This window comes from Pangasianodon hypophthalmus, chromosome 3 (assembly GCF_027358585.1).
Source record: "Pangasianodon hypophthalmus isolate fPanHyp1 chromosome 3, fPanHyp1.pri, whole genome shotgun sequence".
NCBI lineage: Eukaryota > Metazoa > Chordata > Actinopteri > Siluriformes > Pangasiidae > Pangasianodon > Pangasianodon hypophthalmus.
Window position 1 is genome coordinate 9,020,001 of NC_069712.1, and position 25,510 is coordinate 9,045,510.

Here is a 25,510-nt window from a genome sequence, read left to right on the forward strand (position 1 = left end):
CTTAAAACCCTTCATTAATAACATGGATCACTCTTGGAGTTGGAGGTTCCCAGCAAACATTAGCACTTGCATATCTGAAATGGTCATATTGATATTTATGCATATTAATGGTCATACATATAGGGTTCTGTAATGTCGTCTCAGGGTTCCAGGACAGGCTTCGGATCCACTGCAGGATAAAGCGCTTACTGAAGATCAATTTAGATTCTTTACACTATTCTGGCGGTTTGTAGATCAATTTGTGTTACATTGCCTATAAGTAAACACTGATGCATCAGGCACTGTCAGAAATATAGGTCATTGAAACACACATGGCTGTGTGGAACCTTTTTTCCCCTGCTAAACCCCTGGACCCACTTAGGGCACCTGCCTTTGTGACTGAACTATAGGGCAAATTCACACTTACATTTATGGCATTTGGCAGATGTCCTTATCCAGAGCAACTTACAATTATCTCATCTATACCACTGAGCAGTTGCACAGGGCCCAGCAGTGCCAGCTGGGCAGTGCTGGGATCTGAACTTTTAACCTTCCAATCAGAAGTCCAGTGCCTTAACCACTGAGCTACCAATATCCCAAGGAATTTTGCTCAGGGGCCCAGTGCTGGCAGCTTGAACCTTCCGATCAGTAACTCAGTGCCTTAACCATTAAGCCATTGAAACACATATGGCTGTGTGGAAACTTCACAAACTCCACATGTATGAACCGGATTCCTATTCAGATCTAGCATAGACAACATTGTAGCCTATGAACAAAATACAAGCAGACAATTTCCCCCCCAAAAAAAAAGTTCTGGTAGATGAATCATGATGTGGGGAATCTGATGGCCAGCGAATTACATTTTAATTCCTGTAAACAGGCACAGCTTTCCACAGACTCTTCTACAGTGCTATTCTTCTCAGCTGCATTCTTTATCTGTAAATATCATATCAGTGATAACTGTTACATGATATCTATGAATCTAAATAAATACAAATTATAATTGTACCACTACTGAAAAGTAATGTCATGTTTAATTGATATCTATATCTATATCAATTTAATCAGTATTTACTACTTGGGGAGCTATATGCATATTCCTGAAAGCTGTAGTGACTTCCTTCAGTGTATAAAGAGATAATTGCTAAAATAATTGTTAAAAGCTTCCATACAAGCGCTTTAGTACTGTAGCCAAGCGGACATTTCTTCTGTGTCATCATGAATGCTGAATCATTCAGGGGTTTCCCAGACCTCTGTGTAAATACTGCTGTCTCATAATTCAGACATTTGTACTGAGTTCTTGGAGTACAGGGAGCTACTGGAATTGTAGGAAAATGAGGATGTGACAAAGACAATGGTCATGAATGGTTACATAATGAAGACTGGTTCTGTAACAAAAACAACCCGTGATGATATCATCTGTAGAGCCCCATCAGTTTGCTAACCAGACAAATTGCAAATAAGTTAGCTAGTAAACCCAACATGTTGTTCTTACTGAGTCAATTATAGGTGCCTTCAATTTTTTGAGTCATCAATTTCTGGATCCAAATTCTGGATTTTTCATTAAAATGGATGAAAAAAAAACATAAAATGTTCAAAATAATTCCATAACTGAAGGCAGAGATGTCTATGAATTGAATATATCTTGTGTTTCCAGTTACTATAATTCACCATTATGGTAATGGAGCCCATAATCTAATTTACAATTTTTGTGGAAATATGAACTGAGCTCATTGGATTGAAAAGAAGCAGCCACTCATCATCTGGACCAAGTTAGAGCTCATTAGCTGAGAGATCCAATATTAATTTGAGGACTGAAAGCATTATGAGCTAAAGAACTTTGTGAACTAATTGTGAGCTGTAAAATGTTCCAAAGCTCAGTATAAATAAATGGGAGCTTGAAAATATGAAAATAAAATGATTTACATGCAGTGACAGAGGAAAGAAAAAAAAGAGTAAATGAAAAAGCCATAAAGGAAAAAGATAAAGGACACTAGTAATATTACTGCTAGATGCAGTTACATGCTAATTTAGTAAATGTGAAGCAGGGAGTGGTGAAAACACAATAAAGACAGCCAGATAGCAAAGGCTTGGATTCATCACAGATGCAATGCTGGAGTGAGACGTCACTGAGAGTGTGGTTTATTTAAAATTAATAGTGCGATTCCAAACAGGTGAGTGTCACTAGTAGGTCACAGGGGGGGAATAAGAGCTTGACTGGAGGTAATCTGATGAGATTGTGGGCTGATGCTCAGGGAAGTTGTAGTTTGCAACTTTAGGAGTTGGAATTGACAAAAAGGACTGTACAAAATACAAAAATTATTAAATTGTTTACCTTTCATTTAACAAAAAATAATTATTACAGGAATGTAATGACCAATATGACCAATAGTATTTCCTCACAAAAGAAATGTAGCAATGTTGCAAAATCACTGGTGTCCCTAAATAATATTTTAAATAAATGCAAACGAATTGTCTTTTGTAAGAAAATTCTGTTATTTAAAATCGCTTTCAGTCTCCAGGAACTCTGTTGTTGCCTTTGTCCATTTCCCTTTTCCCTGAAATATATGAGGGTGCAGACATAGAATTAATGTCATCCATCACCAATGGGAAAATGAAAAAGCTTTTGGGAAGACTCATGTCATTATGAATTCTCACTAAGCATTACACCAGGATAGTTGAACTATCCAGTAGCGGTTTGCCTCTGCCAGGAGGTTAACACTTGGCCACAGATACATTTTTCAGTAAAGTAATGACCCCAAAATTCCACAGAAATCAGACAAAATCAAACAAAATGGATTTGCACTGGTATGCTCAGCCTGAAATGAAAAGAGCAGTCCATATACATCAACTTAAAAATATGAAAATAGATTCACTACCTGTAATGATACTACAGTGTGCCACAAGATTAGCATGTTTAATCAGAGACTGTCTGAGACTCAGAGTTCATATGCAACTACTTGCCAGTCACTGCAGAGCTAGTTGGAATGTTTCTGTTCTTTTTGTCAGAAAATGCAGCTAATTTTCAATATGACTCTTCTGAGATATTTTTTGACCAGTGGATTGTATATCATTTGACTATGATAGAACATCCACACCAAACATTATCATCTGGCAATTTTTATTTTTATTTATTTTATTTTATTTTATTTTGGGGTAGAAATAAAATATCATTAATATATCACAATTGCATTTTTTAGAATAGTTTTGAAATCAAAGCCAAATCAAAAGGTCCATGAATGATTAACAGCCATTTAACAGATACAGGACCTCAGAGATACAGCACAATAATCTAATGTTAAGACTAAGAAGCTGTATTATTGGTTTACACCACTAGAGGGCGTCTAGTCCAGTCTAGTCCAGTGATGATTAACACCCCTTTAATATCTCCTCTCATACAATGCATGAACTCATGCAGTCCCAAATATTTTCCAGCTATGGGCTGTATAGTATGTTTCCTCATGTTTACAGGGTGGAATATACTAATGGGTGACAAATCAGCCAGCAGAACAGCTTGAGCAGCACACACATGGACACACACACTCACATGAACACACACGCATGCAGAGGTATGTAAAGGTGTAAAGCTGCACTATTGAAATGAATCAAGGAAACATTCATAAATCAGTTATGACTGATTATAATTGACTATTAATCAATTGTTATTAAAAAAGGACTGATAACAGGTGTGTAAAAAATGTGTTTAATTTAATAGGCTAGCAGGGTTTTGAAATACATCACCATCATTTGAGAATAAACAGTAGGCCTACCCCAGATTCTTAACAAAGTTGGTCACATATCGATTGGAGATTAAATTGTATTGTATTGTATTGTTGTGTTTGTTTGTTTGTTTGTTTTTTTTTTGTATTGTATCATAGCAGATTCAATGGTATCATCGAATGTTAAATCATTGCAAAAAAATAAAATCATATTTTATTATGTTGAGGCCTGAGATTTACACCCCTAATCAACAGGAGTGGTGGCAGGTGCGGCAGAGCCTAGCCATTTCCACTCACTGTCCACTTTAATAGGAACACCTGTACACCTGCTCATTTGTGCAGTTATCTAATCAGCCAATCATGTGGCAGCAGCACAATGCATGAAATCATGCAGATACAGGTCAAGAGATTCAATTAATGTTCACATCAAACATCCCAGGAGATCAGCAGTTTCTGAAATACTCAAACCAGCCCATCAGCACCAACAGCCATGGCACAGTTACAGTCACAGAGATCACACTTTTTCTTCATTCTGATGTTTGATGTGAACATTACCTGAAGCTCTTGACCTGCTGATTTCAGAAACTGCTGATCTCCTGGGATTTTCACACACAACAGTCTCTAGAGTGCTAATGTTGAGGAGTCACCACTACTGTTGATTAGGATTGTAAATATCAGACTTCCACATAATAAATTATGATATAAGGCAATGATTTAATATTTGATGATACCACTGAATCTGCTATGATAAAATACAATATGATACAATTTACACTCTCTAGAGTTTACACAGAAGATGAAAAGCAGAAAAAAAACATTGAGTGAGTAACTTTTTTTTTGCCAGATTGTATGGATTTTTTTTTTTTTTTTTTTGGTTTTTGCACTATTCTGGAGTGTAAACTCTAAAGACTGTCGTGTGTGAAAATTCCCAGGAGATCAGCAGTTTCTGACAGCCATGGCACAGTTACAGTCACAGAGATCACACTTTTTCTTCATTCTGATGTTTGATGTGAACATTACCTGAAGCTCTTGACCTGTATCTCCATGATTTTATGCATTGTGTTCCTGCCACATGATTGTCTGATTAGATAACTGCATAAATGAGCAGGTGTACAGGTGTTCCTATTAAAGTGAACTGTGAGTGCATATCAGCCATTAAGCAAAAGTTAATCTTCATGAAGTTCTCATTCACAACTGCTCCGCTTAGCTTCTACAGGTTTATTACTACATCTAGTGATCAAAAATGGGAAATGCAACAAGAGGCCCACTGGGGTACGAATCACGAGAACAATTAAAGAGGTTGCCAGATTGCGCTAGTTTAAACACAGCCACAATTATTTATTTAATTTTATTTAATTTAATTTTATTTTATTTTGCTATTTCTAGTGTAAGATTATGGAGTGGATAAAGTCCGTACAGCAGAAATGTGTGTGCACATCAGTGACCTTGCTTTCCATGTAAAAGCTGTGAGAAAAAGAAGAAAAAAATGTGTATCTCTTTTCTGAAATCTGGCAACCCTGTTTAAAGCTGTTAAACACAGGAAACCACATCTGCTTTATCAAACAGAGTTGATTAAAGGGGCACCTAAAACCCCTCACCGTGAGCTGCTAGGCAGTGTGCATAATGCTGTCGACTCTCAACTGCCTCTTACTTTCCTTAATTTAGTCTGAGACTGTCATTAATAACGTCCACCAAAATCCATCCATACTGTCCATAAAATCCATGCTCACTGTCTATCCCAGTAGTCATTGGACTGTCTTGTGCTGTTTGCACTTGTGCACTTTATGTATAAATTTATGTAGGTCCTTGTAGTTCTGTGTTTGTCTTATGTAGCACCTTGGTCCTGGAGGAACGTTGTTTCATTTCACTATGTACTAACTGGCTGTATATTGTTGAAATGACAATAAACTCCACTTGGTCACGAGCCGCTGCTGTTCCACAGAGCCCTGTAGCACCTAAATAACACACACACACACACATACACACACACACACAGTATCCCGGAGTGATGTACCTAATATCCAAGCGTAACAGATAGTGTCGTGAGTCAGTGTAATCTGATATGAACATGCAGTGGTAATAAAATGATAACTTGCTCTCTCTAAGATCCTCCATGTATGAAGGAGGGAAAATTCAGGAGAGACAGCAGGCAGCGGTGGAGCGCGTGCAGTGCCAGCTGCAGGCGCAATAAACTGATCGCGTGCCCTCGGAAACACCCCGACTTGCGCTAAGTTTAAATAGGAGGTGTGTGTGTGTGTGTGTGTGTGTGTGTGTGTGCGCGCGCGCGCGCGCTGGGTGACGGATTTTGCCATTTATAGCGCGCACAAGTTAAGAGACAGAGTGTGAGTGAGAGCCATACGCCTCATGGATTGCCACTTGTAGTTGTGCAGAAGAAATAACACCAGCAAACAGAATAGGACAAAAAGTCAACGCGGACTCTCTAAACTAGTTATTTTTTATTTTAACAGGATTTCCCATAACTCTATACACGTAAGTTTATGTACACATACTCTGCCTGTTTCTGTTTCTGTAACACTTTTGATGGGATATTTAACAAACCTGGAAACTATGATTTTATTATTACTTTGATTTTATAAGCTACATGCTGCACATCTATTGGTTAGAGGTCATATGTTTTTTACGACTTAGTATTACATCAAACGAAACCCAGCTACTTTAAATACTGTACTGTTAGTAACAACCACTGACTGCTGAGAGCATTATACACACACACACACACACACACATGCACTCACCCTACATTTTAAACTTGAACACCTGTACACCTGCTCATTCATGTCAAGGTCAAGAGGTATTTGAATGATACAGGTCAAGAGCTTCAGTTAATGTTCACATCAAATATCAGAATGAAGAAAAAGTGTGATCTCTGTGACTTTAACCATGGTATGGTTGTTGGTGCCAGATGGGCTGGTTTGAGTATTTGAGAAACTGCTGATCTCCTGGAATTTTCACACACGACAGTCTTTAGAGTTTACACTCCAGAATGGTGCAAAAAAAAAAAAAAAAAAAACATTGAGTGAGCAACTGTTCCGTGGATGGAAATGCCTTGTTGAGAGGTCAGAGGAAAATGGCCAGATTGGTTCAAGCTGCCAGGAAGGATATAGTAACGCATATAATCACTCTTTACAACCGTGGTGATCAGAAAAGCATCTCAGAACGCACGAAACATCGAACCTTGAGGTGTATGGGCTACATAGCAGAAGACTATATTGGGTTCCACTCCTGTCAGCCAAGAACAGGAATCTGAGGCTATCATGGGCACAGACTCACCCAAACTCAACAGTTGAAGATTAGAGAAAGAAATCACCTTCCAAATTTCCAGTTTTCAACTGTCTGAGACCAAAATTGAAAATCACATTGAAAAGATTAAAAAGTTACTTAATGGCATTGGGGTCCTCTCCTAACAAACATTCTAAAACCTTTATAAACTTCTGTAAAGTGGTATAACATGCAGTATATCAGATATATCAGTATATATTTTATTTGCTTCACGTGCAATATTTTATCATTATATATTTATCATTGATTACCAAATAAATAAAAAAAAACTCCAAGAAGATAGGTACATTGTACTCATGGAATACTGAAACTGATTGTATGTATTTGTATGAATTTTCCACTTGTAATGCAGCTGATAACCCATGTCTACTCTTCTTTTTTTTTCAGGAAATGGCACCGTCTCTCTCACAAGCCTACAGAAGGCGCTGGTGGATGGCCTTGACGGCTATAATTGAGAACCTGCTCTTCTCTGCCGTGTTGCTGGGCTGGGGTTCACTCCTAATCATGCTCAAGGCTGAGGGTTTCTACTCACATTTGTGCATAGGTACACTATCCCAAAAAGGACAAGTGTCATCCCTCACCTGTTTACAAATGAACCCACCTGGAATTTTAGCATGTATATACACAAAAGCACTCATTTTAGATGACATGTCTATACTGTGATGGCCATGGTGTTGAATTAACAGTTACAGGCCACTGACTGGACTGAAGCACAAAGCACAAAGTCCTCAGGAATAGATATTAAGAGCAGGGACAAGACCAGACTATTCAAACCTTACAAACAGGAACATGTCAATATTAATGAAATAACATGACTTGCCGGGTCCTTTGGTTATATTTATCTTTTTTTTTTTTTAATTCATATTTCTCCCACCAGATTCACTCAGTATATTTGAATCAGTATAAATAGAGATTCTAGACCTCCCCCCTGACCAGAAACCCTTAGTCTCTAACACTAGAGAAGTAACACACTTATTAAGAGTATAACAGATGCTTTGCCTCCACCACATGCTTTTTACTTAGGCCCTAATTTAAGTTTGAGAGACACTGACTACACTAAAGAATTTCTAATAATGCCTCCTTCTTGATCTCACAGAAAATGAGACTGAGCATCATGTTAACAGAAGCATGGAGGAGAGCTCTGTGTGGCCGAGCTGTGATGAGCAAGAGGAGATACTAAATCTTGGCTTTACGATTGGCTCGTTCATCATCAGCGCAGCCACTCTGCCACTGGGAATCCTGATGGACAAGTATGGGCCACGCCCCCTACGGCTGCTGGGCAGGTAGAAGACATATTCGGTATTAGCCACTTTTTTATTAGGATACACAGTAAAACAGAATATATCCACCATGGCTGTGATCATATGAGCATTACAAGTTAACTCTTGTAACAGTGTCAGTTAAACAACATCATCAACAAGGTCCAATATGTATAAAATCTAGTAATTCTGACAGGCCAGATATATTTAATTGGACTTTATATGGATGATGTAATTAAAACTATAAAGGTAGATGTCCACCTTACATAAATTCGCTCCCATTTGTTTCCAATGGGGAATATAAAAAAAATGCAGAAGGGATTGTGGGATAGTGAGCAAGAAGAACCTCTGTCACTGACTCAGTGAGAAAAGTTTATTAAAAATGGCAGCTGTGTAATGCTGATATCCTTCTATTGTCCATACTCATTTGCGTCTATCCGTATTGTAGTGCCTACATATAGTTCCATCTGGACGACATGGACAAAAAATTAACAACTGCCATAACCCTCTACTTTCTTTAATGCATGTTGTAGCTAAGGCTGAGTGTTTCATCTCTATATTTACAGATGAGTATTGTTTCTGTAATAGCACATTAAATAAATAAGGCACAATTTAGAATATTTTAACTTCAGTCTATCATACTTCACAAAAATATTTAACCCAGAAAGCTTTTTTAGAACTACGTTTATGAGAGTAGCTGACTTGAATAAGAAGATAACTTATTTGAAAAACACGATTTCCTGATTGTCAGGTTTGTCCATACCCTCCATTGCAGAGAGACACACCCCTCAGGGGGATATTTGCGCTGTATGCGGTGGACATCTAGCCTTTTTTCTAAACCCTCCCCTTTCTCTAACCTTAAGCATGTGGTTCATACAAAAGCATATGAATAAAGTTTTCCCCCAAAATGTAGTCAGTCAGCCAAGACATGTTTGATGTCTAACTTTTCGTGTTTAGATTTGCACTAAAGGTAGGAGACTAATGTAGATTGATACTATACTATCAATATACTATATTGATACTATACCATACTACTAATATTGGGCTCAGCAATACCATTTATATATAAACAGATTTATGACAAAAGACAACATTTATTGTCACAAAGACAGGTACAGTACAGTGAAAGTTTTCATTTTTTAAAATCTTGTCTTTGCATTCCTACTTGTTAGGAAGCTAGGGCTTGAACTCATATTCTTCTGATCGGTAGCCTTTAACCAATGAGGCACCACTACCCTAAGATTATGGCCCTAAGATTATGGGGTTAGCCAAGTACTACCCAAACACAACCCTGCTTAGCTTCCGAGCTCAAATGACGTCAGGTGTTGTCAGGGTGGTGTGGCCGTAAACCATCAGAATCAGAATAAGTCTCTGTGAAAAAGTAAATAGCCACACTTCCCACCTCTGATGCTTGCATGGAGTAGTTCCAACCTATGTACTGAAAAAGAAAATTATTTCATATTCAGGATGACTGCTACTACTGTGTTTAGATATGCAATGTATATTTGCCCATTTTTATGGACAACAGTGTGTCATATAATATTAGAGACCACATAAGTAAGTCCAGTTTAGATTACTGAACATCCTGAAGCAGTTTGAAATGCTTTGGCTGGTTCCTTTAGGGATATGGTGAGGAATTGTGTACATTTCATTTTCTGCAGAATTTTTATGAACTTGACTTTGTGACACCATTTTGACCACCACAAAAGATCAACCATTTTCACTTTCTGTTTGCTGCCAGTTCCTGTTTTGCCTTCTCAATGATTTTGATTGCTGTGTCAGCATATGATCCTTCAAGTGAGTATGTTACAATTAACGACTGAATTACCGTATAGAATCAATAAGTGGAAGTTGACTGTACTACTACAATTTATACAGTGACACACACACACACACACACACACATTTATCTATCTATCTATCTATATATATATATATATATATATATATATATATATATATATATATAAACTTTTTTCTAAAAAATAGGGTAGCTAAGACTTTTGCACAGTACTGTACACACACACACACACATACTGTATATATATATATATATATATATATATATATATATATATATATATATATATACAGTACATAGTATATGTGTGTACATGCATTACGTATGCAGTGTAGTATGTAATTATCAAGATAGTAGCTTGAATTTTTTTTTTTCATTTAAAACCAATCACTGTTTCATTTCTTTACCTCTCAGTATTATCGCCTCTCATCTTTATTGCTGTCTCCTTCAATGGCTTTGGAGGAATATGTCTGACCTTTACTTCATTAACGGTAGGACCAAACAAACGTACACACATTCACACAAACATAAGAGTAATAAGTAATAAAGCACAGAAGAATAATCCTTAGCCACTTAACTTCTCTGGATCTGCCAGTAACCATTATCCAGCCTGTAACTAGTAGCTTAACTATAGTTACTGAACAGTGTGCTTCAAGATGAATAACTGAATAAGCTGAAACTTTGAGAGGTTAATGTAACTCATATAGTCATATAACTAAAGCTAATAACAAACAATGTGAGTTACATTTAGAACTTAAAACTTAAAAGAACTTTCATTCATTTTATAATTTAAATAAAACTCAAGTACACACATTCAGTGTTTTCCCATAGTCACCTCAAGCACACATCTTGGGTTTGTTGCACTAGCAGGACTTAACTAATGCAGTTGTAACTGCTACATATTTTGTTGCTAAAACTGATAGTAACATGGTGTATCACAAACCTACAGTCATAAGCATAGATGCATTGGTTCTTATTCTTATTAATGACATAAATTCATTCTTCCACAATGAAGAGCGCAGAACATCATTGGGTATTTTGTAAAGTATGTGCTAGTCATAGCTATGCCAGTAAGATTCGGCATGCCCACATTGCTGTTACCTTGTGGGAATTGATTTTATTTTGTGAAAGTGCAGGCTAAGTTGAGTTATGCAAGCACAGGCATTTGGGGGTGTGTGTGTGTGTGTGTGTGCTTGTGTGTATTTCGGTTGGTCACTCTGCAGAGGCACATGTTCCATTTCAAGGCCCTAAATTTTGCCATGCCATTTGTGGCCAATCAGAGGGCAGGACTGTGCTCACGCCCTCACCACAGCCACGCCCATGTTCCCCCAGACTGTAAGAACAAACTCTCTCTCTCTCTCTCTCTCTCTCTCTCTCTCTCTCTCTCATGCTCCAACTTGCAGTTCCACTGTCCTATCCCTTTCTCTCCCTCTCACCCTTTCACTCCTTTTCTCCAATCCTCATGCTGTCGTTCTTCTCATTCCACAGTTCTATACACTGTTTCTGAGTTAATTGCATATAGTGAAACAGATTAATAATTAATAGCTGAATGTACAGTATATGGGTAAGAGAACATAGTAATTAAAGATATAGTGAGTATTTTCTCTGGAGTTTTAAAGCCCCATGAACTTCCTTCTCTTACATATAATAGCTAATTTATTTAGTTTTCCTGTCTCCATGCCAGACTTGCGCAATTCACCTTCATGGTCTAACTGAGTATACATACCTTAGAGAGACAGATATAGAGATGCCAAAATAGAGTATGGACAGAAAGGTGTGGGTTAAAAGAGAGTAAAGAGAGACAGACAGACAGACAGATGCAGGTTAGATCCATGTTCCAAGTTGGATGATTCATAAGCAGAGTCAAGTAAGAGCAAAGAATTTCAAGTACACATGGGGGTGTGTACACATGCTCATCCATATTTATCGGGCACATTAAAAAATATATAGTGAGAATGAAAGAAGGAAACGAAAGGGAAGGAAGAAGCAAGTAAGAAAGGATGAAAAGCAAATTACATTTGTAAAATTAAATTTTAACTTTTGCATATTATCTTGTATTATATTATTTTTTTCCTTTCTGGCTATAAATGTTTCTAAATATTATGAAGGTACATTGTGTGAGACATGCTGTTCATACTGGCATAAAGTTCAATGGGTTCATATTCTTTACATACTTTTAAACCTAAGGACAATGCTGACATCCCTGACATACATATTCTCACACTGGATCTCTCTCTCTCTCTCTCTCTTTCTGAGAGAGACATACAAATATTGTAGGCTATGTATATATATATATATATATATATATATATATATATATATATATATATATATATATACATACATGTGTGTGTGTGTGTGTGTGTGTAAAATAAATTGTTACATTTCATGATTTTTCATGATTTTTCATTATGTAGTATTGAACAGGAGGAGGAAAGCATGAAGGGCTTTGAATACTTTATGGACTTTACATAGTTATAAACTTAAGGACAAAGTCTTGCACATCCTCATGCTGGGTTTCTCTATTTTTCAGAGGGACACAGTTGTGGGCTATGTAATAGAAATAGAAATCTAAATAAAGAAGGAAATGGTGAAAGAAAATTTGATTATAGGAAAACAGGAGTCTTCTGGGTAAGTGCTAAATTAAATATAGCTGTGTCTCGCACTTTTTGCACTGCTACAACACTGAAAGTCTCTGATTGTCCCCTGCTGGCCGTGGACGCACAGTTCAGGTCTTATCCAGAAAACAGCTCAGTGGTTAAGGTTGTGTGGTAGTCACTGTAAAGTTGTGAATACGAGTTCCATGACTGGCAGAGAGCCAATGATGTGTCTTTGAACAAGGGGCTTGACGAAATACTCCAGCATTTTTCAAGCTATCTTCTATCCACTCCACCTGTAGTGAATGTGCAAATACAGCAAACAAGAATTTCAACATGTTTCCCTGTACTGAGATAAGAATGGAAAACTTATTAATTCATTTACTCATTCATTCATTTTCAGTAACTGCTTTATCCTGATCAGGGTTGTAGTAAGTCTGGAGTCTCTCCACTCTCACTCTGGCTAGGACTGCAGTTCATCACAGGGCATATACATACACATTCACACACTCATTCATAAATAATGGAAAGCTTGTTGATTTAAAATTCACTTATAATGGAAACCTAAGGACAGATGTTGAATTCCATTGAGAAACATATATTATAAACATATATTAAAAACATATATTTGCTATATTTACTGTTCAGTGAATAGTTAATAAACAAGACTATACATTCAAACTGAAATAACCAAATACTGTAGCAATACATTCATTCATTCATTCATTCATCTTAAGTAACCACTTTATTCTGGTTAGGGTGGCAGTGAATCTGGACTGTGAACAGGATGTGAGGCGTAAATACACCCTGGATTAGATGTCTGTCCATCACAGGACACCATGCACACATGCACACATTGTGCAATTTAGAGACACCAATCCACCTCCCAGAATTTTAGATAGTGGGAGAAAATGTGAAACTCCACACAAACAATAACCTGACCTCAGGATCAAACTGGGGACCCTGAAGCTCTGAGGAAGAGCTCTGCCACCATGGAGTGTTCCTCAGAGGAATACAGTTAAATGTAATTTCAAGTACTCAGACTTTCCTGAATCTGAAACTGGTTATGTGGATAACTTATAACCACAAGTTCTGCCACCTGAACAAACAGTCATATCTCTGAAAGGAATTACCCTGTGCCCTTAGACTTCCATTATAAGTGAGCTTCAAATGAACATATTTAAATATTCTTTTCTCACTATGGGGAAACAAGTTGAAATTATTGTTCTTGGTAACACATATAATGTGGCACACATGCGGTAGATAGAGATTGGGTTGAGTATTCTTTTAACCCCAACTGCTCACTTGTGTGGATCACTTGTAAACCATGTGCCAGATGAATAAATGTAAATTAATATCTTGTTTCCTCAGCTCCCCAATATGTTTGGAAATGTGCGTTCCACCATTCTTTCACTCATGATTGGTTCCTATGCTTCCTCTGCAGTTACCTTCCCAGGAGTCAAGGTAGGACACAAAGTACTAACTTACACAATGTCAGTCTCCTTAAATGGACAAAAATAAAAGGCTAATCAAACACAATTAATGCACTGTGACCTCATTAAGTCCTATCTCTTGCATGTAAACATTTTGCAGTGGATACCAAGGTACTTACCCCTTAATGCCTTAGTTGCCAAATGAAGTGTGGACAGGAGCCTAGAGGAAAGCTGTGCAGACTGACAAGTTTTTTTTAAAAGGACAAATTCTGGTTCAACCTTAATGTGAATTTTTTTTCTGGACCTCCACTGATCCCAGTTCTTTTCACCATGGAGAGCGTAGTACTAGACTAATATAACACTACAGACTGAAAAGGGTGCTGTGGGACCATATGGAGAAGTTTATTTACAAAGCAGGCAGACGAATTCAAATCACAATCCAAATAGAAAAGCTAGGTAGACAAGGTATGGTACACAGATGATGATTGAGGGAAACCACAATCACACAGAACTTACAGAATGAATTTGGCAAGACTTTACAACGTGTGTAGGCAAATGGTCAATAATTGCTACAATAGCTAAAAATGTTTTCTTCACACAGTGAATGTTATGGTTTGAATAAGTTTTTGGTTATGTGCCATAGTGAAATGTACATAAACCTAATAGATTAAGGTTGTAAATGGTCTAAATACCAGCTCTCTAATTATCTGCAATGAACATGTCCCATATGGCAGTTGTTAACTTTAAATGTTTTTTGTTATGTTTAAATACTTTTAAAAAATTGGACATTTAGCAAACAGAATGAAATTCACTGAGTTAATCATTGATTATTTCAGCACTTATGTAAAAGTGCATGGTAATCTGTTTTGTCAAGAATAATATGCAAAATAGAAACATAATTCGGCTGAGAAATAAGCTTTTAAAACTTATATAGTAGAAACTTTGAAGGGTATTTCAAGGCTGCCACAGAAGTCAATGAGGTGTAGGTGTATATTGTAGGTCAATACTCAGGTGAGGTTGCCCTCTGGCAGGCTGGAGGTCTTACTGCAGGTGTGAATGTTATGCTTAGGTTTGGAATCATTTAAAGTTTTGGCACTAAATTAAGCTCTCATCAGTTGTATACAAAAAGAGTGTGGTGTTCAAGCATGTAAACACAGCACTAGCTGAGGAAGTTAAGCCTTGACTGCCCCACACAAGCAATTTTTTTAATGCTAACGTTTTGTTTCTTTCTTTAGCTAATCTATGATCTAGGGGTGTCATTCCACTTGATCTTCTGGGTGTGGGCAGGCTTGGCATGCCTCGTCTTCCTCAACTGCTTAGTTAATTGGCCTGTGGAGCCTTTTCCCGCCCCTGAGGAGATCAGCTACATGTCAGTATTCTTTCAATACATTTATCTGTAACAATATATATTGTGTAAACACTGACACAAAAAAAAGACAAAGCAAAATGACTGCACACTTCACTGTTAGAAAAGGGTTCTTTAAAATGTTTTTGTGTAGTCAAGGGTTCTTAACTTCCTAAAAGGTTCTACTGGGTCCCTTTCTGTTAGGGAAAACACTCTGCTATATACTTCTACATAGAGCTTATAAGGGTTCTCCTTACTGAAGAAGCCTTAATGGTTCTAAATTTGACCTTTTTTTATTATTATTTTTAAGTGTGTCTAAGGATCAGCGTCAACTGAATCCTACAGAATACAATAATTATACAATAATTTGTACATTTGTTTATTTAATTTGTCATTTCCTGATAGTGAAGAGAAATATCTCTCACCTATGCTTGCTTAATTTCTTCCTTTTTGTTTTTCTCATACAGTAAAAAAATAAAGCTGAGTGGTGTAGCAATGGATCATAAGGTAACAGGGGATCGCTGTTACAATCATGTAACCACTGTAGGGCAGGAAATGACTAAAAAACACGTTTTGGAGGAGTATAAACAAGGCACTGGAGCAGCTGCACAGATCCAGGGTGAGAGTTACACATACACATGCATACATACAGTGCGTACATGTACACACACATCTACAAACACAGAAAAACATACCGTTTTTTTTTTTTTAACATATGGTGTCTGTGTGCTTTTAGGTACCCAGCCATTTTGCCGTTCTGTGTGTTCTGCTATCTTCTTGTGGAGTTTGATCACCATGGCTATGACCCAGCTCCGCATCATATTTTATATGGGAGCCATGAATAAGATGCTGGAGTTCCTGGTTACACACGGTGACCCGAATGGTGAGCATCCCACACAGTCCTGTGTGACTGATTTGTAAATAAACAGTTGAATCAGATATGATGTAGTTACACAGATGCAATGTCCACCAGAAAATTGTTATTCCAAACAGTTTGTTGTTATAAAAGTGCTGTTTAACAGGTGGTTCTGAGACTTAACAACTACAAAAATCAACTAAACTGCTTGCTGTCAAATATCTATTTGTTCAAGTGAACAGTGAAGATCATATTGACAGTCATATTGGCATTCTGAATAGTTAAGGCAAAATGCATTAAAGTGCTTCCAGTCCAATGAGGGCATGGTCTCACACATGATACTAGACATGAATGGTTGTGACATCACTGGGGCTCAAACATTGAAAATATTCTCAGCGAAACAGACAATATGTGTTATATGTGTGTTTACATGCTTAACTTTATCTTCTATCTCTCTTCTGCTCCAGCGCCAGAAGAGTTGGTGAAAGAAGCAGAAGAACAAGGTAAGAAAAATCTAACATTAAGTTGACAAGGAGGGAAATTCAGACATTTTTCCAATACATTTACTATGCCATAGAAACAGGTGACCTTTTTTTTTTTTTTTCATTTCAAGGATAGTGTAGCACTTCATATCTGATATATGGTGTATGCATTTCCTCAGTGAGCTTCTACTCATCTGTCTTCGGCACTATGCAGCTGCTGTGTCTCCTGACCTCCCCTCTTATTGGTTATATCATGGACTGGAAGATGAAAGAGTGCGAGGAGGATAATAGCTTGGTGGATGGAGAGAAAAGGTGGCTGTAGAGAGTGGAAAAGACAACAGAGTTACCACAGCTCTACTAATTAACTCATTTTAATTAATTCCATCATCTATCACTATTAATATATTAATATTTACCCACAGGCCACCTAAGAGAGACAGAAAGATCCAGAAACTCACCAATGCAGTCAGAGCTTTTTTCTTCACCAACTTCTTGCTGGTGTTGTTTGGCATCACATGCTTGATAGACAACCTTCCTCTCCAGGTAGTATACCTGTCTTTCATTTTGATGTATATCTCTATCTATCTTTCTATCTATCTATCTATCTATCTATCTATCGATATATATATATATGTGTGTGTGTGTGTGTGTGTGTGTGTGTGTGTGTGTGTGTGTGTGTATTTTTAAATATAATTTTCTCTCCCTCGCTGTCATAGTTGGTGTCCTTTGTTCTTCATACTGTTGTAAGAGGTTTCATTCATTCTTGCTGTGGAGGACTCTATGCTGCAGTGTAAGTCATTACATTATGTACAGGAAGCTTCAGAATTATTGGCACCCTTAAGTCTATAAAATGAACAGAAACATGTATTTAAGATTAATAACAGGAGTAATATTTTCAGCCTATGAAGGTTTCATTTTGTTTATCATGGAAAACACTATTTCAAGATTATCAATTCCCCAACAATAAATATTTGTTGAAGCCTGCCCTGGAATACAATTTCTTTAAGAATAGCCATTTGCATTTACTTAAAATATTCCAGTCCCATTAGTTTTACCAAGCATGTTTTAGTGGAAAGTTATTTTAAAATATGTATGAAACTTTCATATAAAAAGGATTTTTTAAGAGAAAAGGCAATTGTTTTTAAAATAGTTTTAGCTGATAGTTTAATGTTTGTTTACTACAATCATTTTGTCTCTTCTTTTATGGGTGCCAATAGTTCTGGTGTTAACATTACAAAAAAAAAAAAAAAAAAAACCCTGCTGGATTTATTTCCTTTCCAACTTCTGATATTTACCTTTCCTGCTCCTGGAGTACTCAGGACTTTTTCAGGACCCTTCTTTAATACAGTTGATTTGATCCCCTTAGCTTGTGCTCTCCCTGCCTTTTACTTTGTCTTATTCCTTCCACACTATTTCTTGTTTTTAATACCTTTCTCTGCCTCTCTCTCTCTCTGGAGTGTGTGTCTATACCTCACATTTGCTGATGCTATAACCGTTTGCGATAACTGATGGCCTGAGTTTATTGAGATTTCATTTATATCTGCACTATTATATTACTGTGTATTACTGCGTGTTGCTATTATTAATTAGCCTACTGTAACTCTTCAAAGTAGTAAACCACTTGTAGTTTGGCCGTGACTAGTTTTATATCACACCAATCACTTCCCCAACCCTTGTGTTTAGCTGTGCCTCTCTCTGTTTTCTTCATCTATCTTGTCCTTATTTTTGATCACTTGTAGAAAACTTCAGCCTAGCCAATTCTTTTCCAGCTTACAAAGCACTCTATAATTATCTACTGATTTAAATCTGGTGCATTAGAGCTACAGGCAGTTTACAAGGAAAGTGTGATGGATTTGGCCATTCCTGCTTTGTCTATTCAGTTTAATGTGTTTAAATGTATAATAAAATATCAAATCATGTGCTACATATTGTTCATTTCCTGGTTGTCAGGTACCCATCTAACCACTTTGGCACTCTGACGGGCCTGCAGTCTCTACTGAGCGCCCTGTTCGCGCTCCTCCAGCAGCCACTGTTTGTCGTCATGTTGGGTCCATTCGGGGGAGACCCATACTGGGTGAGACACACACACACAAAACCACATAGACAACACTCAATCAGAATGACAAAGAAAGTTTCAGGATGCTCAGGCTTGATTTAAACTGACAAATGTGTAAACCAGTTATCAAACATCATGCTATTTCATGTACAGTCCATATTACATAGGGCTGTACAGTCATGACCACAATATTTGACAGTATTAAAACATAAAAACATAATTGACTGTGATATTGATAAGCATAGCTAAAGTAGCTAATTGAATTATGGACTCTGATGCATTAAATCCTGACCTTAATCTTAATACGTTGTAAATGTGGTTGCATGTTGTAGTGACATTTATTTATTTATTTTGAATGTAATTGTGTTTAAGGCTTAAAAGTTCCGCTCTATTAATCTAACTACGGATCATTTTAGTTGGTTCAAAATCTATCTGTGTGAAGGAATGTAGGATTGTAACATACGATGTAAAAGAAAAGGATGTTTCCTTGTTATTTAAATAAGACAAATGCTAATTATAATATTAATAAATATAATTTTGTTATAATTTGGTTATAGATGCAAAATAAATTTCATTATTGTGCAAGTCCTACATGAAAGTCTTTGCTGCATCTGATGGACTTCTATGTCTTAATGTTGTCCTCCCCATCAACAGATCAACTTTGGGCTGCTTATTTTCTCACTGGCTGGCTTCCTGTTGCCAGGATACCTGTTCTACCATCGTAGACAACTCATTAAACAGAAGAAGGTACGGGATCAGGCAGCAACTGGCCAATCAGCAGTTGTTCTTAACCAATCAGCAAATGGCCCTGACAAACTCCACAGTGATGGGCTTGATACAGACGAGATTTAAGAAGGAACAATATAGAAAACTAATTTGTGACAAAGTCAATGCATTCTTGCTTTTCTGAACAACAGACTTGAATACAAACAACCAAAGCATTACACCATGGACATTTTAATGAGACATTTAGGAAAATTTCGATTCAGCCATATGTTGGGATTTTAAAAAAAGGGAGCAATTACAGAAAGGTCCAAATTTTCAAATCGCACAATTTGCAAATTCTATGGATGCAGCTTTTAGGTCTTGTGACAGAAGCAGCAGGATTGTTTTTATTTAAAAAAAATTAATAGACCTCATTTATCAAGCAAAACATCAGAAAAACATTCGTATTCTATAAAAAAAGATTTTTTACACACAAGCAGACTCATTAAAGTGAACCTCGACTTGAAGTTTTCATATTGCATAATTGATGTGCATAAATTAAAATACATAAGACTAAAAAAAGAAATGGCACCCAATAACAGGAGGAAGAGATAGTCTCAGTCTGTGGTAGCCGATGCAGTAGCTGAGCTGCATTATTGGAGGATTTAACCACATCGTGCTTAGAAGACACTCTTTCACAATTTAGTTGTCATTCTGTCATTTTCAGCTCTCTGATAGCTTTGCTTTTTATGGTGTTTCGTGTTGTGGGCATCACTAAACATAAATCTGCTGTGCTGTGAATGTGCTTGGTCATTTACAAGAGTGTACAAAGAAACTTGTTACCGAAACCTGTAAATCTGGTGGGAATTTAGGTTTGGCCTACAAAAACATTTACATATCACATTATGCTGACTGGTTGCTATCACCTTAAGCTACCTCTAGTTAGAGCTCAGTTAAACATTACATCTAATTTGTAGTCTGTTGGTACTGCATGTGTCTGTTTAGAGCTCTTTTTAATAGTAATGTTCTGTTAGTTACTGTAGTTTACACTGAGTGGATGAACGAATGTACATTTGCTTATTATTCTGCTTACTAGTTTGTTTTAATGCATGTTTTGTTTGGCAGTCAGTGTTTCTATTTCTTGTGTCATGAGGTCATGAGTTCAAACCCTAGCACTGTCCTGGTTGGGTCCTTGAGCAAGACCTTTAATCCTAAACTGCTCAACTGTATTCTGTCTCAACTATAAGAGACTTTGGATAAAATCCTCAGCCAAATGAGTAAATGCACATAAATTTATAGTTGTAAAATTATTTGCTAACTGCACTCTGAGCTTGTACATTACTTTGCACTTGAAGTGTATGATTACATTTTCATGTCAGAGTTATAGCACTATAGAAAAATTACTTTAACAGCAGTCAGTCTACTTTAGATGCAGAATTTCATGATATTGGGAGAATAAGATAAGCTAGTCCTATTTATTGACATACTGTAAACGACCTGAATGTTTTTGTGGACTTCCACCTTAAGGTTTGATGAGTTGCACTTCTGCTATCAGAGATTTATTTGTCTGTGAACTTGCTTTTTATGTATTAATCTTTCTCATAACAAATGTTAGACAACAGTCCGGACCTTCAGCAAGAAGGTTACATGGTTATATATATGGATGCACTAGATGGACTTCTTTTTTAATGAAAATGCCTAGTGCTGTGGGAGCTGAACAGTGTTGGGTCTGTGATAGTGACTAGAATGTTGTCAGTTCAAATCCCAGGGTTGCCAGAGAGCCACTGTTTAATCCCCAGCTGCTTAGCCATTTTTTAAAATTACTTTCTGCCTCCTTTATAAAGAATTTTGGATAAAACAAGTAAATGCACTGTACTTTATTTGTTATTTGTTGAAAACCTATCAGGGTTTCTATTTAAAGTTTATATTTTATTCTGTAATCAGAAGTGCTATTTACAATGTGAGGAAACATAAATTACATATATAAATTGATTGCTCTATATTTTCTTAAATATTTACCTTTGTAAATATTTTATGAATAGTGGGAAAAAAATAGAGTGAAATATGAATCACAAGCCAGTGTAAAAATTGCAAAGTGTTTTACTGACTTAATGAAAGATGTTCAGTGTCACAGTGTCCATGACATTTTTTCCTTATTAATTTATTATTGCATAAATAAACATACAATTACTAACTGATGTAACAAATATGGTTTGTTGTCTCGTCTGAAGCATATACACAAGTAACATACATGAGTAAAAATAAAGGCCTGCAGTGCTCTCATTTATGCAATCTCTCTCTCTCTCTCTCTCTCTCTCTCTCTCTCTCACACACACACAAACAAACACACTCTCACTCACACACAGTTAAAATAACCACTTCCCCCACTTGTCTTTTAATGCTATTTACAGTGAATTGTCTCTGTGTCTCTCGTCCTGTGTGCTTCTATCTCAGACTGCTGCTGCTGGGCTGAGAGCCGGTCATTCCGGGGTGATCAGGACTGTGACGGTTCTGAGAACAAAGAGCAAACAGCAAAACATAATCTTATTACACACACTAGATAGAAAGTTCAAAACCTTTAATTCAGTTAGGGGTGTGCTGGTACATATAATACATTATTATTTTCCATTATACGCCAGTGTGGTTGAATGCTCAAATCTGATTGGTCAGAAGGGTGTGCATTATTTGGTGTGCATATGCATTACAACAGCACAGGTAGTTCCAGCTATAACATGATCGTTAATATTAATGAGTTCATTCGAATATGTTATTGTTTCTATAGTAACAGTTCATACACAGGGACTTGTACGGCAGATGCTCCACATAATCTAAGACTAATATAGATTATAGCATGTTTTTATATCAGTTTACTATGAGTCTTAGATTAAGTGGCATATCCAGTATACAAATCCCTGTGCACGCGGTTACTATAGAAACAATAGCATATTATTATATGAGCGTATTATTATAAACCTGCGATCTGTAGCTAAACTATCAGAGCTGATATTATAGAAAATGAATCAACAGCTCTGGACCAATCAGCTTCAAGAGTTCAACAGCACTGTCGTATAATTAGGTTTATCAGCTTAATATATTAACACTAACTATTTTTACAGTAAGTTTCTGAATTATCAAATTAAATATCCACACTCAGAATATGATTATCTTACAAACCTTCTTTTTCTTCTTATCCTTCTTCTTTTTCTTTCTATCAGGATCATCGTCCTTCTTCTTCTTCTTTTTCTTGTGGTCTGAGTCTGATGGTGTTTCTGTTAAACGTAGCACCAAAAATATCTTAAGCAAAAGTGAAGTATCGGCACTAAAGTCAACATTCTAACACAAATAGTGATAGCATGAAATGATAGTGAGAGAATTGATACCTGGGGGTAAGGGGTCCTGGGGACGGTGGTGTCTGTGTTTATGTTTGCTCTTCTTCTTTGGAGGCTGAATGTGCATCAGTCTGTACTGTTCAGGAAGCTTGAGGATGTCAAGGCAGTGTGGAGAAAAACAAAACAAAACAGCATGCTAGTTAATGCAAGATTACATTTGATATGAAGGCAAATATGCTTCTTGTCAGAGCCCTAATAAGCATCATTTAATTGCTATTATACCACAGCGGTGCTCAATTTTTAGATCTAACTGGCCGTAATTTAGGACTAATAATAAAAAAAAAAGAAAAAAAAAGAAAACATCTCATTGCTGATATGGTGAAATGTTGTGTAAGGGAACGTTTATTTAACATTCTGCAGCATTTTGTAATGGTCAGAAGTAAAATTGTTAAAACTGCAAGTCTTAAGAACAGAGAACATTGCATTTTGTTTCTCGGTAACAAGCTGCATTTTCAAGAAAACATTATAGGAAATGGTTTTATATCTGGTATAACATAAATGACAGCAGAAACTAGCTCATATCATAGACGTTCCATACCATTAAATGTAACTATAAATGGATAAAAAAGTATGACATATGAACTGCTGTGGTATAAGAGAAATAAAACACTTCAAGTCATTCTGTTATTGTATATAATTAATTTCAGGGGGTAATATTTAATCTGGCCACATCACACCACCACGTTTTATGTTTTTATTCTCTACATATACACTTTTACTACCTTGTATTATAAATTAACTAAACTAATTAACTAAATAGCTGAAATAGTTTCATGTTTAATAATAGAACTTGAAGAAGAGGACTTCCCGACCTTGTAAAAATATGGCGCATTGCAAAGAAGGTTGCCAGACTGACATCAAAATAATGCCACACTTACAGGGCCTGTGTGTAGTCGGAACCCAGTGAGCATGGTTCCAGTAAGAGGACTGAAGGAGTTGTTGCACACCGGTGGCTTCTCAATAAGGGAGCGCAAAGAACTTCCATCCTGAAGACCTGGTGTGTCTATCATACCTAGGAAAAGGAAGCAGAATCCTCTTTTCACTTCCAAAAATCAAGCCAACATTCCCCATTCCCAGGAAATGCCTGTTACACATATATGGAAGGACGATGATTATAGTATGATTACCAAGATGCTCTGCACCACTGATTTCAGATTATTCTTAAACGGACTTACCAGGTAGCTCTGGGAGAAAGTTGCTGAGCTTCTCCTTCACTTTCTTGCCACAAAACTTGTTGTATGCATGTTCCAGATTGTAGTGTGTAATGAGGTTGGTGTTTCCAGTCAGCTCATTTTCCACTAAGGAAGAAGAAATATAAGAGTGGGACACGGTGGAAACAAAAATAATAGATACGTTTGCAGCCGTAACAAATCTGTTGAGTCATTTTAGCCATTGCTGTCTCACAGCTACAGGGTTCCTGGTTCGATCCCGAGCTCAGGTGTTGCGTGGATTCCCTCTAGGTTCTCCGGTTTCCTCCCACCTCCCAACAACATGCCAGTAGGTGGACTGGCTATGATAAATTCCCTCTAGTTGTGAACGAATGTGTGTGTGTGTGTGTGTGCATAGTGCTCTGTAATGGACTGCCATCCCATCCAGGGTGTATTCCCACCTCATGCCCAGTGTTCCCAGTACAGGATCCACTGCTGATCAAGCGGTTACTGAAGATGAACAAATGAAGAAGCCAGTCTATTTATATCAGTGGTTACCTGCTCCAGTCTTTACACCTCACTTCCTGTCCAACACAAGAGCAGTTAAAGAGCTGGCTGAGGTGTGTTGAGAGCAGGAACCCCTGATTTATGTGATTATATGGAATAATCAATGTAATGCTCATCTCTTGTATCATTAAAACAGTGAAAACTCTCACACTAGTGGAGTGAGGAGTATAGTGGTGGTGCTGATGATGTTATTTGGACATAAAAAAAGAAAGGAAGCATGATTGAGGTAATAAGGCCAGGCAGGTACTCACTTGGCAGTTCTCGCACCAGGTAAAAGGGTTCATTCATGGCTGCAGGTTTCCGGAGAGGAGGCCCCTCATCTACCAGCTGGTGGGGAATGGGCACCGCCATGTGCACTGGGTTTTGGGGTACCGGCGGTGGAAGGGCTTTCCCGGGGCCGAACCCCATTGAGGAAGGTCCCGAAGGTCCCTGAGCTTCAGTTTGGCCGTAGAGCGAAGAAAATATTTCTGTCATGTTGAAGAATGTCTTTTTTCAATATGAACTATCAGTTAAATGTGCTGTGAGAAGAGTTTGTTGACGCTCTTCGTAATGAAAACGACTTTCTGTGGTTAGTGTAGTCCGTGTAGTTTACTAGTTTGTACCGTAATTCATCTAATATTGCAATATGAAAATTACAATCACAATTAGTACATACTTTAGGATCCCTGTGAGTTCAAAGGTAACGACAGTTACAGGACTCAAAATATTGTTACCCACGTTGTTTCAGTGGACAGTTTACATGTTGCTAATTGAAAGTTAAAAAAGAAATTTATTGGGCGCAAATTGTCGGACACTTACAGTAGTAAAACACGCGGAAGACCGCAGCGACGTCTTCCTATAACCTGCTTTAGCTGAGTCTCAAATGCCTTCACAC

The 25,510-nt window shown here is 37.1% G+C and overlaps 2 protein-coding genes across 2 annotated transcripts; one reads left to right on the forward strand and one right to left on the reverse strand.

Moving 5' to 3' along the window:
* Positions 1-5,869: 5,869 nt before the first annotated feature.
* Positions 5,870-21,869, forward strand: slc43a1b (solute carrier family 43 member 1b). Its single transcript, XM_026934999.3, has 15 exons — positions 5,870-6,188; positions 7,386-7,542; positions 8,095-8,281; positions 9,999-10,054; positions 10,473-10,549; positions 14,027-14,119; positions 15,324-15,457; positions 15,901-16,052; positions 16,170-16,316; positions 16,757-16,792; positions 16,951-17,083; positions 17,194-17,314; positions 17,488-17,561; positions 18,722-18,845; positions 19,482-21,869. The coding sequence occupies exons 2-15, from the start codon at positions 7,389-7,391 to the stop codon at positions 19,677-19,679; spliced, it is 1,686 nt and encodes a 561-aa protein (XP_026790800.2). The 5' UTR covers positions 5,870-6,188; positions 7,386-7,388; the 3' UTR covers positions 19,680-21,869.
* Positions 21,615-25,504, reverse strand: med19b (mediator complex subunit 19b). Its single transcript, XM_026935207.3, has 6 exons — positions 24,888-25,504; positions 24,097-24,219; positions 23,800-23,933; positions 22,913-23,009; positions 22,707-22,801; positions 21,615-22,043 (listed from the first exon to the last, which is right to left on the reverse strand). The coding sequence occupies exons 1-6, from the start codon at positions 25,108-25,110 to the stop codon at positions 21,978-21,980; spliced, it is 738 nt and encodes a 245-aa protein (XP_026791008.1). The 5' UTR covers positions 25,111-25,504; the 3' UTR covers positions 21,615-21,977.
* Between the last annotated feature and the right edge of the window lie 6 nt (positions 25,505-25,510).

Bases quoted from the DNA above. Each gene is read 5' to 3' on its own strand.
- slc43a1b (XM_026934999.3), top strand. From the start codon at position 7,389: ATGGCACCGTCTCTCTCACAAGCCTACAGAAGGCGCTGGTGGATGGCC. The intron at 16,793-16,950 runs GTAAGAAAAATC...GCATTTCCTCAG, and splicing joins GAAAGAAGCAGAAGAACAAG to TGAGCTTCTACTCATCTGTC. The intron at 17,562-18,721 runs GTAAGTCATTAC...CCTGGTTGTCAG, and splicing joins GGAGGACTCTATGCTGCAGT to GTACCCATCTAACCACTTTG.
- med19b (XM_026935207.3), bottom strand. From the start codon at position 25,110: ATGACAGAAATATTTTCTTCGCTCTACGGCCAAACTGAAGCTCAGGGA. The intron at 23,010-23,799 runs GTAAGTGTGGCA...GACATCCTCAAG, and splicing joins TCCGACTACACACAGGCCCT to CTTCCTGAACAGTACAGACT. The intron at 22,044-22,706 runs GTTTGTAAGATA...CTTTGTTCTCAG, and splicing joins AGGATAAGAAGAAAAAGAAG to AACCGTCACAGTCCTGATCA.